General features: G+C 37.6%; 1 protein-coding gene across 1 annotated transcript; it reads right to left on the bottom strand.

The window, feature by feature from the left end:
* Window positions 1–9,862: 9,862 nt before the first annotated feature.
* On the bottom strand, window positions 9,863–11,299 carry LOC145685324 (uncharacterized). Its single transcript, XM_081757698.1, has one exon. It carries the CDS (start codon window positions 11,297–11,299, stop codon window positions 9,863–9,865), a length of 1,437 nt encoding a protein of 478 aa, XP_081613824.1.
* Window positions 11,300–14,064: the final 2,765 nt, after the last annotated feature.

The raw sequence follows: 14,064 nt of genomic DNA, 5'->3' as shown, positions 1-14,064 counted from the left end.
GAGAATGTCACTATGGAGTGCCCCATTGCCTCCTCTAGCGTCATCAAGAAACACTTACAGTACTTTGGCTTGTACATTTTTTCAGTATACCTGTAGTTTGTTTATTCTTGCCATTTACTTTATCAAACTAAAGTTCATTACATGTTTATCATTTTTAACGTTTGTTTTTAGTTCAACTGTCAAGATTGCGATTTGATTACATTCTCAACGTAAGAACGAAGAGATTTTATCAGTTCATTTTAAAGCAAACACACAACATGTAGTACAGGTGATGTAGTGCAGGTCATGTCTCCGTGAGACAGCAGAGTGCGAGCAACAGCTGACTTTCGACAGACAAATATTGAGTGTAAAAAACAATCTAAGACTGTGGACTTTCTACACTGAATCTATAATAATACGGCTCTGTTTACGCCGTTGTAACACCGACACTAGCCCTTTCTATATAGAAAGTTGCTTACGACCCTACAGATTTGGAGAAATTCGTTAACCAACTTCATAGAAATGTGATTCAAGTATTTTCTGATTCAGGTCCTAATCTAATATTTATCTTTCCAATATTTTCTATATTTCTTTACGTTTCCAATTTTTCTTACAGAAACATAAATTGTTCTATTCTTCTAAATGGTTAATAAAATACAAAAGCGCTTGCCTCTTTGTCGTGAAATTATTATCGTGAATACCGAGATAGCATCACACAATTCAGCTCATAGGCGACATATTTATACGTCCTTTCCTTTTTCCAATTTCTGAATTGTGTTTTATATGCAAAAAGACAAGAAATTTATATATATGACAGGAGTGAGGCTACGTATCATGTGGAATCCGAACCATATGATATCCCACCGGGAATCGAACTCGGGTCTCCCACACCAAAGGCGCATACGCTGACCGCTTGGCCACGAAGGAACTCTGAAGAGCCATAGAGTAGATCTACCAACCTCTTAGTTACGTCGATTCGTTCCAAGTTGCAGTTAAATTCGATATAGAATGACACTAGCATCATTAGCGTAGCAATCGATGTATCTACTTGATGGATTCGTAGTTTAATCTTAATGATTCTAAGTTAATCTGCGACGTTATCACATAGTGAAAATTTGATTCCCCATAGCGGCGGAAGGAGACCCTGGAGGGTATACTATCATAAGATTTTCTCTTTATTTTGACCTGTAGAACAGTGCTATGTGGTCCGTGGGCGCTATTATTTAGAAAACCCGATACACTCACACACACACACACACACACACACACACACACACACATATATATATATATATATATATATATATATATATATATATATATATATATATATATATATATATATATATATATATATATATATATATATATATATATATATAAACTAATTAAAAAGCAAAAAAAGCTACAAACTTTGCTCCTCCTGTGAAAAAAAAAATATGTATTTTAAAATGTATACTTTATAGTTCTCACACAACTTTTAAATTTCCGAAGAATAAGAATCCTATCTATGTATACATCTATTCATATTCAGGATTGAAGAACAGGTAAATCCCTGATAAGGGCAGCACAGATAAGCAGACGTATCAGTCAGTTACATAATAGATGCACAAGTGACAGTGACAGTCAGTTATATATTACATACAGAAATGAAACAAAAATGAGATGGAGAAAGAAAGAGTGCCCTGTGAGTTGGGTATGCTTTCGTTACTTCTTCTAAATGCTTTTATTTTATTTTTATGGTTCGTGTTGATCATACGCTCAGGAACTAGGTGAATCTAGTAACAAAACATAAGACCTGGGGCCTATTCCACCATAAAACTTTGCAACTTTTCACTTCGCGCTTCGTTTTATTGAAAAAGTTTGCAATTAATTTAGATACTGTGCAACTGGAAATATGTTGAGTCTTTTCAAGCAGATAATTGTATATTGAAGTTGATTGCTTACATGTGATTGAAATGCAAGACTTAAGAATAAATTATTTTGATTTAATGAAACATGTTTCAGTTAGTTTTTTCCCAAATATCTGAAAAAAAAAATAGTTCCCGGAGGGAGCTCATGTGGTTCAGATTCAACGTTAACCAGTAGGTACTGTCTCATATAGCCTCACCTCAACTCAACTGAGTAAAATAGGGGATAGGAGGTATAAATCTAATTGAAAATTTAAATAGTGCAAAAAGTTATGACTTAGAGCAGTGTCCCTCAAAGTGTGGGTCGCGACCCATTGGTGGGTCCCGGGACGTTTTTTGGTGGGTCGCGAGAAGTTTTTCCTTTAAGCTTTTTGATGCAGAAACAAATGTTGTAAAGCACTATTCATAAAATGAAAATTTGGAGTGTTTGTTAATGAAGTAAAGATTAAGTGGTTACTCACAGTCAGTAGAAATGTTGGGTTAGGATGGAAAGAGAGTTGGTGGGTCAAAAATCTATCACGGAGTTGGACATTGCGTCAGTATTGTTGGCTCTGTGTTACCTTTTTATGGAAACATTTTAACCCTCTTGCATATGCGTACACTTTCATGTATCACTTATTGGGAAAATGGTTACATTACACTTGCTCGATCGTCATTGACTGATACTCTTGTACCGACAGGGCCACTATATTCATAAATTCACATTACAATTTAAATTGAAAGTGAGATATTTACGGTAGATATTAAAGAAACCAACTTTATTTTGATTTATTGAAATTTAAGCATCGAGCTTTACTTTATAACATTCGTGGTTGCTAATGGTGTTCGCAACATCCACAAATAATTTTCATGTTAATCAGTAATACGGACTGTTATTGAATGAACTGTAATTAGAGATAGAATTTACACAATTTAACTGCTTTGAAATACACCACCATTGCTTACAATGTTAATGTTATTTGAATAAAAGTATGTGGGCCGTAAAATACTTTTAATTGTTTAATGTGGGTCGCAGTAACAACAAGTTTGAGAACCACTGACTTGTATATAGTTGTATATAGTTGTAGTTTTTATCTTTTTCTTTTGCAATAGAATAGTAATAATAATTGTGCAATAATTACACCATAGGGCATGTCACTTTAATGGTACTAGTTCTCAAGAAGTTTTAACAAGCAGGGAAGATGAGTGGAATACAATGTTTATATTTCGAAAATTGCCGTGATACGAAAATATATGTGATAAGTGAGACAGAGCATCCATTACAGTGCAAGGGAGTATGAATTCCTACTGTAAAATTTAAGGATTATTTTTAACACAAGAATAACTTCTTACAAGCCTTGTTAGGATAGAACATGTGGCACAAATTCTGTTAACTCCTGCCAGCTTATAAAACACATGCTAAGTAAGTTCAGGTTAGCTTATATTGGTTCTGTTTGGTTTCTCATTATATAATTAGTTGCAGCAGGGTGTAGTGTAGTAGAAGCATCTCTCAAAGTTAGATTAGTTAAATATGATACAGTAGTTTACTGAAATATCCTGAAATTGCTTTTGGTAGCAAGAACAATTAATATTTTATACTTTGCCAAAGAAGTTGAAGATTCAGATTATTCGAAGATATTGAAGGACCCGCGGCTTTACTTCACCGATATATATATATATATATATAAACCCTCAGAGATGCAAGAAGGAAAAGAGGTCGGTCGGCTCATGGGCTCACTAAATAAATGCGAATCCTATCAATGGGTAACAAGCCATTGCATAAGTTCAAACGAGCGGAAGTCCCAAGTAGCTAGTCAGCGAGAATAAGACTGAATAAGAGTTTTATGGATAATGGTGAGTCTGAGTCGATAAAGAGGTAAGTTAGTGTAAGATTGTGTTAGCACGAATCTAGTTAAGGAAACCCGAACGAGTGCGAGTCAGAGCTAGAGTGAACCGAATTGAGTAGTGAGTGCGAGCCTCATAGAGTATAGCATACTGAGTAGTTAGTGTGCTAGAGAATTTTTTAGCTTATAATCAGTAAAATATTGATTTTAAAGACTTCGAACTTCTTTCACTATCCATTCAGTCATTTTTCAGAATAAAAAAATAAAAACTGCTGTTCATCTTTTTCTGTACGTTCACTAGTTACTTCTAACTTAGCAAGTAATATGGATTGTTCAGTACGGGTCTGCTTTTGAGTTTGAATACTCGGTCCTGCACTATATGCACCGTACCTATTTTGACCTCAAAGCTCGGTTTAAGAAGTCAAGTGTAACGTCGAAGGATAGAGCTCATCGACGTACACATTTTCCCCCTAATAATAATAATAATAATAATAATAATAATAATAATAAAACATGACTAAGCCAACTCCCCTTTAATCAACAGTTTGAATAACCGTTAATGATAATAATAGTAATACAAATACTATTACTACTACGAACAATAATAAGGTGAAGAACAAGAAGATAGGAATGGTAGAATTATAATAACATTTACTTAAGCAATAAAATGTGATAAAATAAAAATAGTTAAAATTATGGGATTCAAAACCGAGTCTCGTGCTTGATAGATTTGTGCGTTTCCACTACACCACAAACCCTTCACTTAAGACTGGCAAATAAAACTACTAGTTATGATAATTAACTAGTTAGTACATGTTTGTGTTCAACAGTTTACCTTAAAATACCTGGAAACCCAACTAATGCAAATGCATGTTTTGACATAATTCAATGAATTAAAAAGTATTGTCTGTTAACTTTTATAAGTTAGGCTGTGGGACCAACCACAACCGCAACATTTCGTAACACTTTACTCCTTTCCTGATTGAGGAAGTTTTGTGTAATTTATTTCTGAGTTGAAGATGGAAGAATGATTAACTCAGCTATTCATTGCCTCTTCACAAAGGCCTTACTGTAAAGTAGTAATTCTTCACTCCAAGAAAACTGCATTGCATTAGTCAGTAACGAGTGTGCCTACTAACTGCGCAACCGAGGTCCTATTTCTGGCGAGGGTGGGAACTTTCTATCGTCCTACCTTCATTCCAATGCGACTCTGAAGCTCACCCAATTGATTTAAAATTCATGCCATCGTCATTGTAGAAAGATGCCAGAGGAAGGTATTGACTAAGTAAGTTTCGAATTTTGAAATAGTAATGTAGGACTGGCTGATGTATGATAAAGCAGTTGGCATTTCCTAACCAGGACAGAGTAAACAAGTTACATAAAGAAGGGGAGAAAACTTCATAGGAAGAATTAAATAAAATCAATGTTGTTAGAATAAAGCTACTTATACATGGTCGAGCAGTAAATACGTAATACATTGAAGTTCAATTGTTCCCTTCCCAAATAAATCTTGGACAGGAAGTTCAACGCTTTTCGTGAAGTTAAATAATAAAATAAATTACTTACTAAACTTTTGAAAGGTTTTTGAGATTCATCAATTATTCGTTAGAACTTCTAAGCTTTTATTTCTGCTATGCAGCTATAGCTCTTCTGCTATTTTCAACATTATTTGTTTTGGATTTCGGTAAGTTTCAACCCTGAAAGTCCAGCTGGAAGACATTTTAGCACACCTTAGAAATAATTTGCTCTTTTACAAGGAACATATGAAGTCACTGACAACAGAATCCCTTGAAATTAACTTATGTCCCTCTTCAAAATAAAATTCAATCCAATTTGTATTTGTTAAAGATTATAGTAGATCAAACCATTAACGTAGATTAAATAATACTAGTAATTTATGTGCCAAATGCGTTCATTTATTTGCGAGATTTTAATTTTAGAACTGGAGAGGTCTTCAGCATTTAATATTAAAATATATCATGTAATCTAAGAAAAAATTGAGTATATGGGCGTTAGATAGAACTGGTGAATAAAATTTGATAGTATTAAACACGTAGTTGAAACCAGTAGTTATATGTAAAACGGGTGTTAATTCTTATAATCAGGAGTAAGGTATTGCATCATGAAGATATATGAATATTCTACCAAACTGAGATTCACTTTATAATTTTATTTCGATAAAGACACAAATGCTGCAAAGTCCCGTGAAGAAAACTATCCTTTTTATGGAGAAGATACATTATCAAAAAGCAACGGAAAAAGTTAGTTCAGTAGCTTTCTTTGTGAAATTTTGATGTCTCATATTCTCCTTGCAGTGTGTGACCAATCATAGAGAAAGTTAATGATACTGAAAAAAGTCGAGGAAGGCTGCCGTGTAAGCAGTAATATCATCGCTAAGACTTAACATTCATCCCCTAGCAGTGATAAGCGATTTGAAGAAAGCTTATTAAAAATAAGCTCGACGTTTGTGTGCCACATCTCGAATCCCAAAGATTTAGTCTATCGAATTATTATCTATGAATAACTACTGAAATGTAATGATCTCAAACCATTCCAGAAACTGTTACTTACCATTGATGTAAAGTGGATAACGTACAACAGTGTGCAAGAAAGATCGTAGTCAAAGCGAGGAGAATCCACACAGTTTGTGGGAAAAAACCTCACAGTGGCGGCTAGTAAGGATATGGTATTCGTTCGGTGAAATTAGAAGGGGATCGTTCATCACGAGCAGCTGCCGCAGAGTACAACAATAGAGACGGACCTGTACTGTGACAACTATCGAAAGTGAACCTAGCAATTCAAAAGATCGGCCTGAACTGGTCAACAACAAGCGTGTCGTATACCACGCTCACAACGTTAATATTTAACGGCCCGTCAAACGCTGCGAGGACTTGATTAGAAGAATTTAATGAAACTATAGTATAGTCTGGCCTTGACACTGTCACATTATCATATGTTTTGGTCTCTTTACGATTCTCTGAATGATCTGGTAAAAACCAAATGTCTTTTCCTTTTTACTAGAAACAACAGATTTTCTAACCGGGAGCCATTTTGCGGTTGCCTGAACAATGGCAGAAGGTAATCGACTTTAATTGTGCATACATGGGCGCCCGAAGGGGAGGGCAGGGTGCAACCGGGACCCCCTCTGGTTCACGAAAATGTATACGTAATATTGCAAACCACGTATATTGAATACCAGAAATACCAGACGCAATATACAACCACGGAAATGGCCCCCCTCTAGAAAATTTTCTTCGGGCGCCCCTGTGTGCATATGTAGTTTCATAATGTTACTTTCAGATGACAATAATTTTTTCCCACTTTTGACCTCCGAATGCTCAATCTCTTTAGACTACTTGATATTAACAAGTCATAACTTACGTATAGTCGATATTACTCTTATTTTTCTCTGACATACCGGTCCATATTTATTACTATGTTAGATTCACTGTTTGATTAATTAACTAGTTTTAGTGTGTCTTTCCAACACTATTTTTATATAAGAGGGAAGTTTAAAATACAATAGCAAACAGTTCTGAAGTGCTGAAGTTTTGAGTTAAGAACGTTTCCCTCGCGGAAATCGGTATTATACATGGTAATTATAGTAAGAAGAACGTAATTATTTCTTCATTCATTTCCAGAAGAATAATGATTTAGCCATTTCAAGATTGTAACAAGAAACAAATTAACTATTCTATTTGTAAAGTATACTTTACGGAATGTCTACGTTACGACTTTGAGGATAATTATTAATCAATTAGAGTTTAGCGTTGCTTTAAACAGTGAGTGTATACGAGACGTGTTCCCACAAATCAACGTGGGATCCGAACCACATGAGCTCCTACCCAGAATCAACGGGTGGTTTCTTGCGCTCGAGATGATAATAATAAATTACTAAATATTCTTTATACCCTATTAGGGCAGAATCTGCCATAGTTTTGGTACACATGTGTTCGTTTAGAGAAGAAGAAAAAGAATTAAAATGTTGAGTCATTCTAGAAGTTTGTCGAATGTAGGTTGTAATAGGTGGTGAGCTTTTGAAATGATTGATTGATTTTGAGTTTAACGTTCCGTTCAGCAGCGAGGCTATATAAAGACGTGGACCTACGGATTAACTTGGAATCCGAACCACATGAGCTCCCGCCGGGAATCGAACCCGGATCTCCCACGCCAAAGGCGCTTACGGCTTTTCAAATGAGTTTATACAATGTAAGAAACGAGGTGTTGATACAGCACACAATAACTACCACTTTAGCGTGTTACTTGTGTGCTAATCAGCACCAAGCATTTTTTTAAAGGTTAAACCGGTCAAGGGGTACACCCTTTCTTCGTTAAGGGCATGAGGGGAAAGCTAAGGAATAGGTGAGAGAAGGTGAGGGCTAAGTGATTTTTATTTATTTATTTATTTATTTATTTATTTTATTTTTTAAATTTTTTTTGGGGGGGGGTTGGCATTGATTAATGTAGTTGGGTTTTCACATTCTTTATTTCTTTATTTCTTTATTTCTTTATTTATTCAGGACATCCATTGCATATATCGGACTCTTCAAATATGGAGGGCATCATTTAGGTATCTATAAGCGGCGAGAAAATGAAGCTAGGAGTTCATCCACGGGATAATGAGATGATAGATGAATGCAGTGCAATTGGACAAGACAAACAGGGAAGATGATTAGTAGAGACAAATGCAGGGTTAGCTTCTGTTCTGTGGCAACTCAGAACTAATGAGCACAGATGAGCCTCTGGAACCACAATGATGAGTACTAGTGCAAAGATGGATAGATGTGCCGTGATAAATGGTCAGGGTGGTAGGTGGCAAAATCTGGTTTAGTAGGATCGTTGTCATCAAGGGTATTGGAGTACATTGTGAGAAGATGTTGAAGAGGGGTATCAAGATATTGAGAAGGTGTGTCTAGCAGGATGTCTATATGAATGGCGTCAAGAATAAGGGGATTACCTGATTGAATGCCTTTGGTGATGTACTTGGAGCGGGTTTGTTCGAGATGTTGAAGAATGGTGGGAAAAGTAATTCTCTCGTAGAGTAGTGCGGTAGGGGACGGAAGGCGAATGTGAAAAGCTAGTCGAAAAGCGTGGCGTTCAATGATTCCTAGTCTCTGATACAATTGTGGTGGGGCAGATATCCATGCAGTATGGCCATTAGTGAGTGCCGGTCGGAGAAACGATTTGTATGTTGTAAGAACAGTTTGTGTATGGAGGCCCCATGAGGTACCTACTAAGCTTTTCAGTAAAGCTAGTCGTTTAGTGGCTTGAGTTTGCATCTTCTGCAAATGGGGCTTCCAAGTCAATTTAGTATCGAAGATCACTCCGAGATATTTAACATGGGAAGTTGGTAATAGGGGAGTGCCTTGAACTGAAAGACGTAGCAAGTTAGGATTTCGACGGATTTTGTAGGGACGTTTTTGAATAATGAGGGTTTGGGTTTTTGAGGCATTGAGGGAGATTTTTCCATATGTCACACCAGTTGATAAAAGCATTTATGGCTGGTTGTAGAGTGCGATTAATATGTTGAATAGATTTTCCAAGAGTCAAAAAAGCGGTATCGTCCGCATATTGAAATAAGTGAATATTCGCCGGTAGGGGTGGCATATCTGTTACGTAAAGTATATATAGTAACGGGGAGAGAACAGAGCCTTAAGGTACTCCAGTGTGTAGGAATATAGGATGAGATATGGTAGAATTTATGAGGATATATGCGAGTCTATTGGCACGGAAGGAATGTATAAGGTGGACATAGCTAGTGGGTAAGTGAAATTTGTGAAGTTTATATAGCAACCCTTGATGCCATACTCTATCAAACGCTTTTTCTAGGTCGAACAGTAGAAGACAAGATGGGTGAGAAGAATTATAATTGGTGATGGTATTTCTGAGGCGAAGTAATTGGTCATTCAGACTAATGCTAGGGCGAAAGCCTGCTTGGTGAGTAGGAATGAGATTACGATCTGTGAGATGAGCATGGAGACGTGTAACAAGAATTTTTTAAAAAAATGCTAAGGCAAGAGGTCAGTTGGATGGGCCTATATGAGGAAACATCATGAATTGGTTTGTCGGGCTTAATGAAGAGAAGGACCTTGGAGACTTTCCAATCAGGTGGATAGAAGCCTGTGCGTAATATGAAGGTGTAGATAGATGCTAGGAGCTGTAGAAGAACTGGGGGAGCCGCCTTGATGAGCTTATACGTGATAGAGTCAAAGCCCGGAGCTGTTGAGCGTTTTCGATGGATGATATAGCTTGGATATCTGCCGGAAGAATTTCAAAGCTTAGGTTATTATCAGGTTCCAAAACATGTGTACAGTCAGGTTGGAGAAATCGGTTTTGCGGGTCACAAAATCGTGCTATGCGACGATAAATTGGTCTATTAACCAGTTGAGGTGGTGGAGTGAATATTTGCTGAAAATAAGTTGCGAAAGCATTTGCCTTCTCGAGATCGGTGTGAAGAGGATGGGTATTGAGCATGATAGGGTAAATAGGTCGTTGGAATTTTGTAGTAAGTAATTTGAATTTTTGCCAAAATTCAGTAGGATTGGATTTAATGGAAAGAGAATTACAGGCTCGCGTCCACTGTCGGCGCTTATAGGCAGAGAGATAATTAGACACCATTCTGTTCCATTGGCTATGGAGGCGAAGTGCGTCAGGATTTCGAGTTCGTTGATAGTTCCTAAAGGCTTGTCGTGATGCAGTGATGATTTGACGATATTGAGGTGGTACAGGCGGTTTATGAGGGAAATGCATCTTAACAGGTATATGATCTTGAGCTGCTTGTAAGATTGTCTCTTGAATTTTGTCGGTAAGATGGTAAAGATCCTGTTCAGAAGTAGGAGCAGGTACGGAATGCAGTACTCTGGTAATATCTGATTGGTAAGCGTTCCAGCCAGCATGCTGATAGTCATAGTATTTGATAGCCTCAGGCTGTCGTGTGGGTTGTATAGGTGAGGTGATATCGATCAAAATTGGACCGTGATCACTGTCAAAAGGCGGGAGAACACGAATGTTTGCGATATTGAGGGTGGTAGAGGTTATGATGACATCAGGGGTTGTATCGCTGATTGGTCTTGAGGCAGAAGGAAGATCTTTGATTTCAGCTGTCAAGTGATTTTGGACATAGGTTATGAAGTGTGTACGTTCTCGATTCGACCGGCTATGGAAGTTGATATCTGACATAATGATATAATGGCGAAAGTGATTGTTGATGTAATGAAAGAAGTCATAGGGGATTGGATGTCCTGGTCGAACATAGATAGTAGCTACTGTTATGGTTAGGGATTTAAAGTAGATTGTATTAAGATTATGTTCTGGTAGAGGCTGGAGGAGATTGTGGGGTAAAGTATGAGTGCGGACAGGAAGATGTCGGTAGCAGCCTATTGCTGTTCCGCCTTGCGCTCTGAGGACATTTCTGGCACAGTCATAACGAAATAACTGATATCCTGGAATTTTGAATGGTGAACTGGGTGTAAGAAATGTTTCATTGAGCGCAGAGGTACATACTTGTTCTTCACGTAGGAGTTGTTCGAAAAGGAGTTTGTGTTTTAAGACGGATCGAATATTTAAGAACAAGAAAGTGAAAACCATAAATCTAAGAGTCCAAGTCATGTTGAGGTTCAATTGGGTGGAAAATGAAGTGTACGTGAGGTCCTGAGTAGGTGGCTTGAAGTTGGACTTTAAAAAGAGACTTGGCAGTGTTTGTGATTTGTAGTAGGATATGGTCTCGAAGAAATGGATGAACATTTTGAAGAACGATGGTAGTAAATCGTATCATGTCTTCTATGGTGATTGGGTCTCTGATGGAGTTATTGGTAGGAGTTGATTCGTCGTTTGTACGGACAGAGACAGTTAGATTTGGTTTATCTTTTAGAGGTTGCTGTTTAGCCTTACATTTGTAGGAATAGGTAGCATGAGTTTCGGAGCAGGTATTGCATTTAGGAGCGGCTTGTAGATTGGGGCAGGATTTGGTATTGTGATTGCCAGTGCAGTATCCACAGATAGGAGTTTTGGTGCATTGAGCAGTGGTATGTTGATTGTATTCTTGGCAACTTGCACAGCGTACTGATAAAGGAGCTGGAGTTTTAGAAGGTTCTACGCGATGTCTTTTACAATAGATGGAAGCACCGTAAAGAAGAAGGTCATCGATGGTATCTTTAGAATTGGTGAGCACTCGTACCATATAGGTAGGTCTATTTTAGCCGATGATTCTAATACATTTTGTGATTTCATGTCCTGCATAGCGTAGTTCGTATTCGATTTCTGCGTCAGTGTAGTCTAGAGGTACACCTCGTATGACGACTGATAGTTGTGGAGGTCGCCGAGTAATAGGCGGTTGTTTTTTTGGAGGAAGGTGAAAGGCGTTGCATAGTAGCCTGTGGGCCAAAAATTTCAAAAGATGCCTAATTTCGAAGTTTTGTAGCGAAGTTTACGTCCGGAGATTTGAGAATAATCCCATTCCGGGGGAAGATTATGTCAGCAATATCTGCTCTCGGCATATATTTTTGAAGTTGAATAGACAAGTTTTGGTGTTCTAAATTTAGTATCATACTTCGTGAGCAGGAAATTATGGATGGTAGGTTTGGTAGAAGCAGATCCGGATGGTCCAGTAGGAACATGTTCCAAGTCCATATCAGTTAGTTGGTCTGTAGTAGCAGATTGGTTTGGCATCTGATAAGTTTAAACTGGAGATCTTGAGGGTGCTCGTTTTTCGGAACTTGTTCATTTGTCAGAAGATCCTGATAAGGTTCGTGTTTTGCAGGAGAGGTCGGTGAAATGAGGTTTTTCTTTAGGTTCAGGTGTTGAAGAAGGTGGTCGGCACACTCCTGGTAGTTTATGCATGATGGAAACGAGAGAAAACAGTTATAATAGCAAAAACGGGGCACTCAAGGAGTGTTGCCCGTGTATTAAGTTGAGCAAACTGAGTGTTTCGAGGCGATCGTGCGAAGTAGATGCGGATAGGAAGCCCACTGTGGCTCTCACTTGAGGCAGCAATGCGTCCTCGCGGAGATGTCGGTCAGTGCAAGCACTGGCCCTCCACAAAAAGGTGAGAAGATGACTATGTGATGATGGCCACGGGCTCCCACTTGAGTCTACAATACGGACTGCAAGGGGATGTCGATTGTCTATAATAGAACAATCCTCCCTAAGTGAACAAAAATGCTAGAAAATGCTCGCAGAGCGTTACTAATCGTTCCCAGACCTTGAATCGATAATCGATCCTGAATTCTGAGTCCAGCACCAAGCACATAGCCATCCGAGCATATCAGAAATACCTCCGTACTACCTGAGAGAATTTGAATTAGTATTTATCGTTTAATATGAGCAAACTTTTGCGAAATATATTTGACACTTATGCCAAATAACGATTAATGTTCTATGTTTTCTGTAATCGGTCACGATAACATTCTTGTAAATATGTGAATCGTTTGACAACAGTTATATAGGTAACAGTTCTGCCATCTTCTGTACATACTTGCTAAGACACAAAAATAACAGATAAAGAAAATACATGGAAGCATTGCTATCTGTGTAACTGTTGTCAGACGATTTACAAGTTTACAACAGTATTATTGTGACCGATTAGAGAAAATATAGAATGTTATTAGTTACTTGCCATAAATGCGAAATATATTTCGCAAAGCTTTGCTCATACCAAGCAATAAAAAACCCTGCAAATACTCACAGCCAGTAGCAAGGTATTTCTGATATGCTCTGGAGGCGATATGCTTGGTGTTGAATTGACACACAAGTAACACGCTAAAGTGGTAGTCATTTTGTGTTATTTGAACACCTCATTTTTTTGCTGTGTACTGATAGTATTTCTTGCAAGTCTGATTAAGAGTTAAATACACGTTAAAGTGTAAAACGTCGTGTTTAGTCGATATTATATAACCAACTTTTAGCATTGGTGGAGTTTAACATTTGGCGCACTCTCATACAAGAATTTTCATTCCTGACAGACGGTAGGGAAAGGATGTGAAAAACACATCTCTGTTTTATTTCAAATAAAGAAAAGAAAAGCCGGCTGAGCTCGATGAATAGATCACAATGCTTGTAGTCTAAAGGAATCAGCATAATAATACACCTTTGCATGGTGGATGACAAAGGAATGTCCTTTATCGCACAGGGTGTGGTGGATGTTTCTTGTATCGCTTTATGCGAAGTGATTGAATGATAGTTCTGTATTGGCTGGCCTGGTGGAGCGTTTCTGTATCGCTTGAGGCATTGTCACATACATTTAGGCTAGAATCTTTCTACAAACGATAATCTGAACTGATTTTTGACCGACAGCCATTCGTTTATGAGATAGCGTGTGCCACCTTTGACATTTGTTTCTAGTAGAAGAAAGTATT

Source organism: Thermobia domestica, chromosome 5 (assembly GCF_964235325.1).
Source record: "Thermobia domestica chromosome 5, izTheDome1.hap1.1, whole genome shotgun sequence".
Taxonomy (NCBI): Eukaryota; Metazoa; Arthropoda; class Insecta; order Zygentoma; family Lepismatidae; genus Thermobia; species Thermobia domestica.
The sequence above is the reverse complement of the archived record's forward strand: the minus strand, read 5'-3'. Positions and strand labels throughout refer to the sequence as shown.

Coding starts and splice junctions, on each gene's coding strand:
- LOC145685324 (XM_081757698.1), bottom strand. CDS start 11,299: ATGGTTTTCACTTTCTTGTTCTTAAATATTCGATCCGTCTTAAAACAC.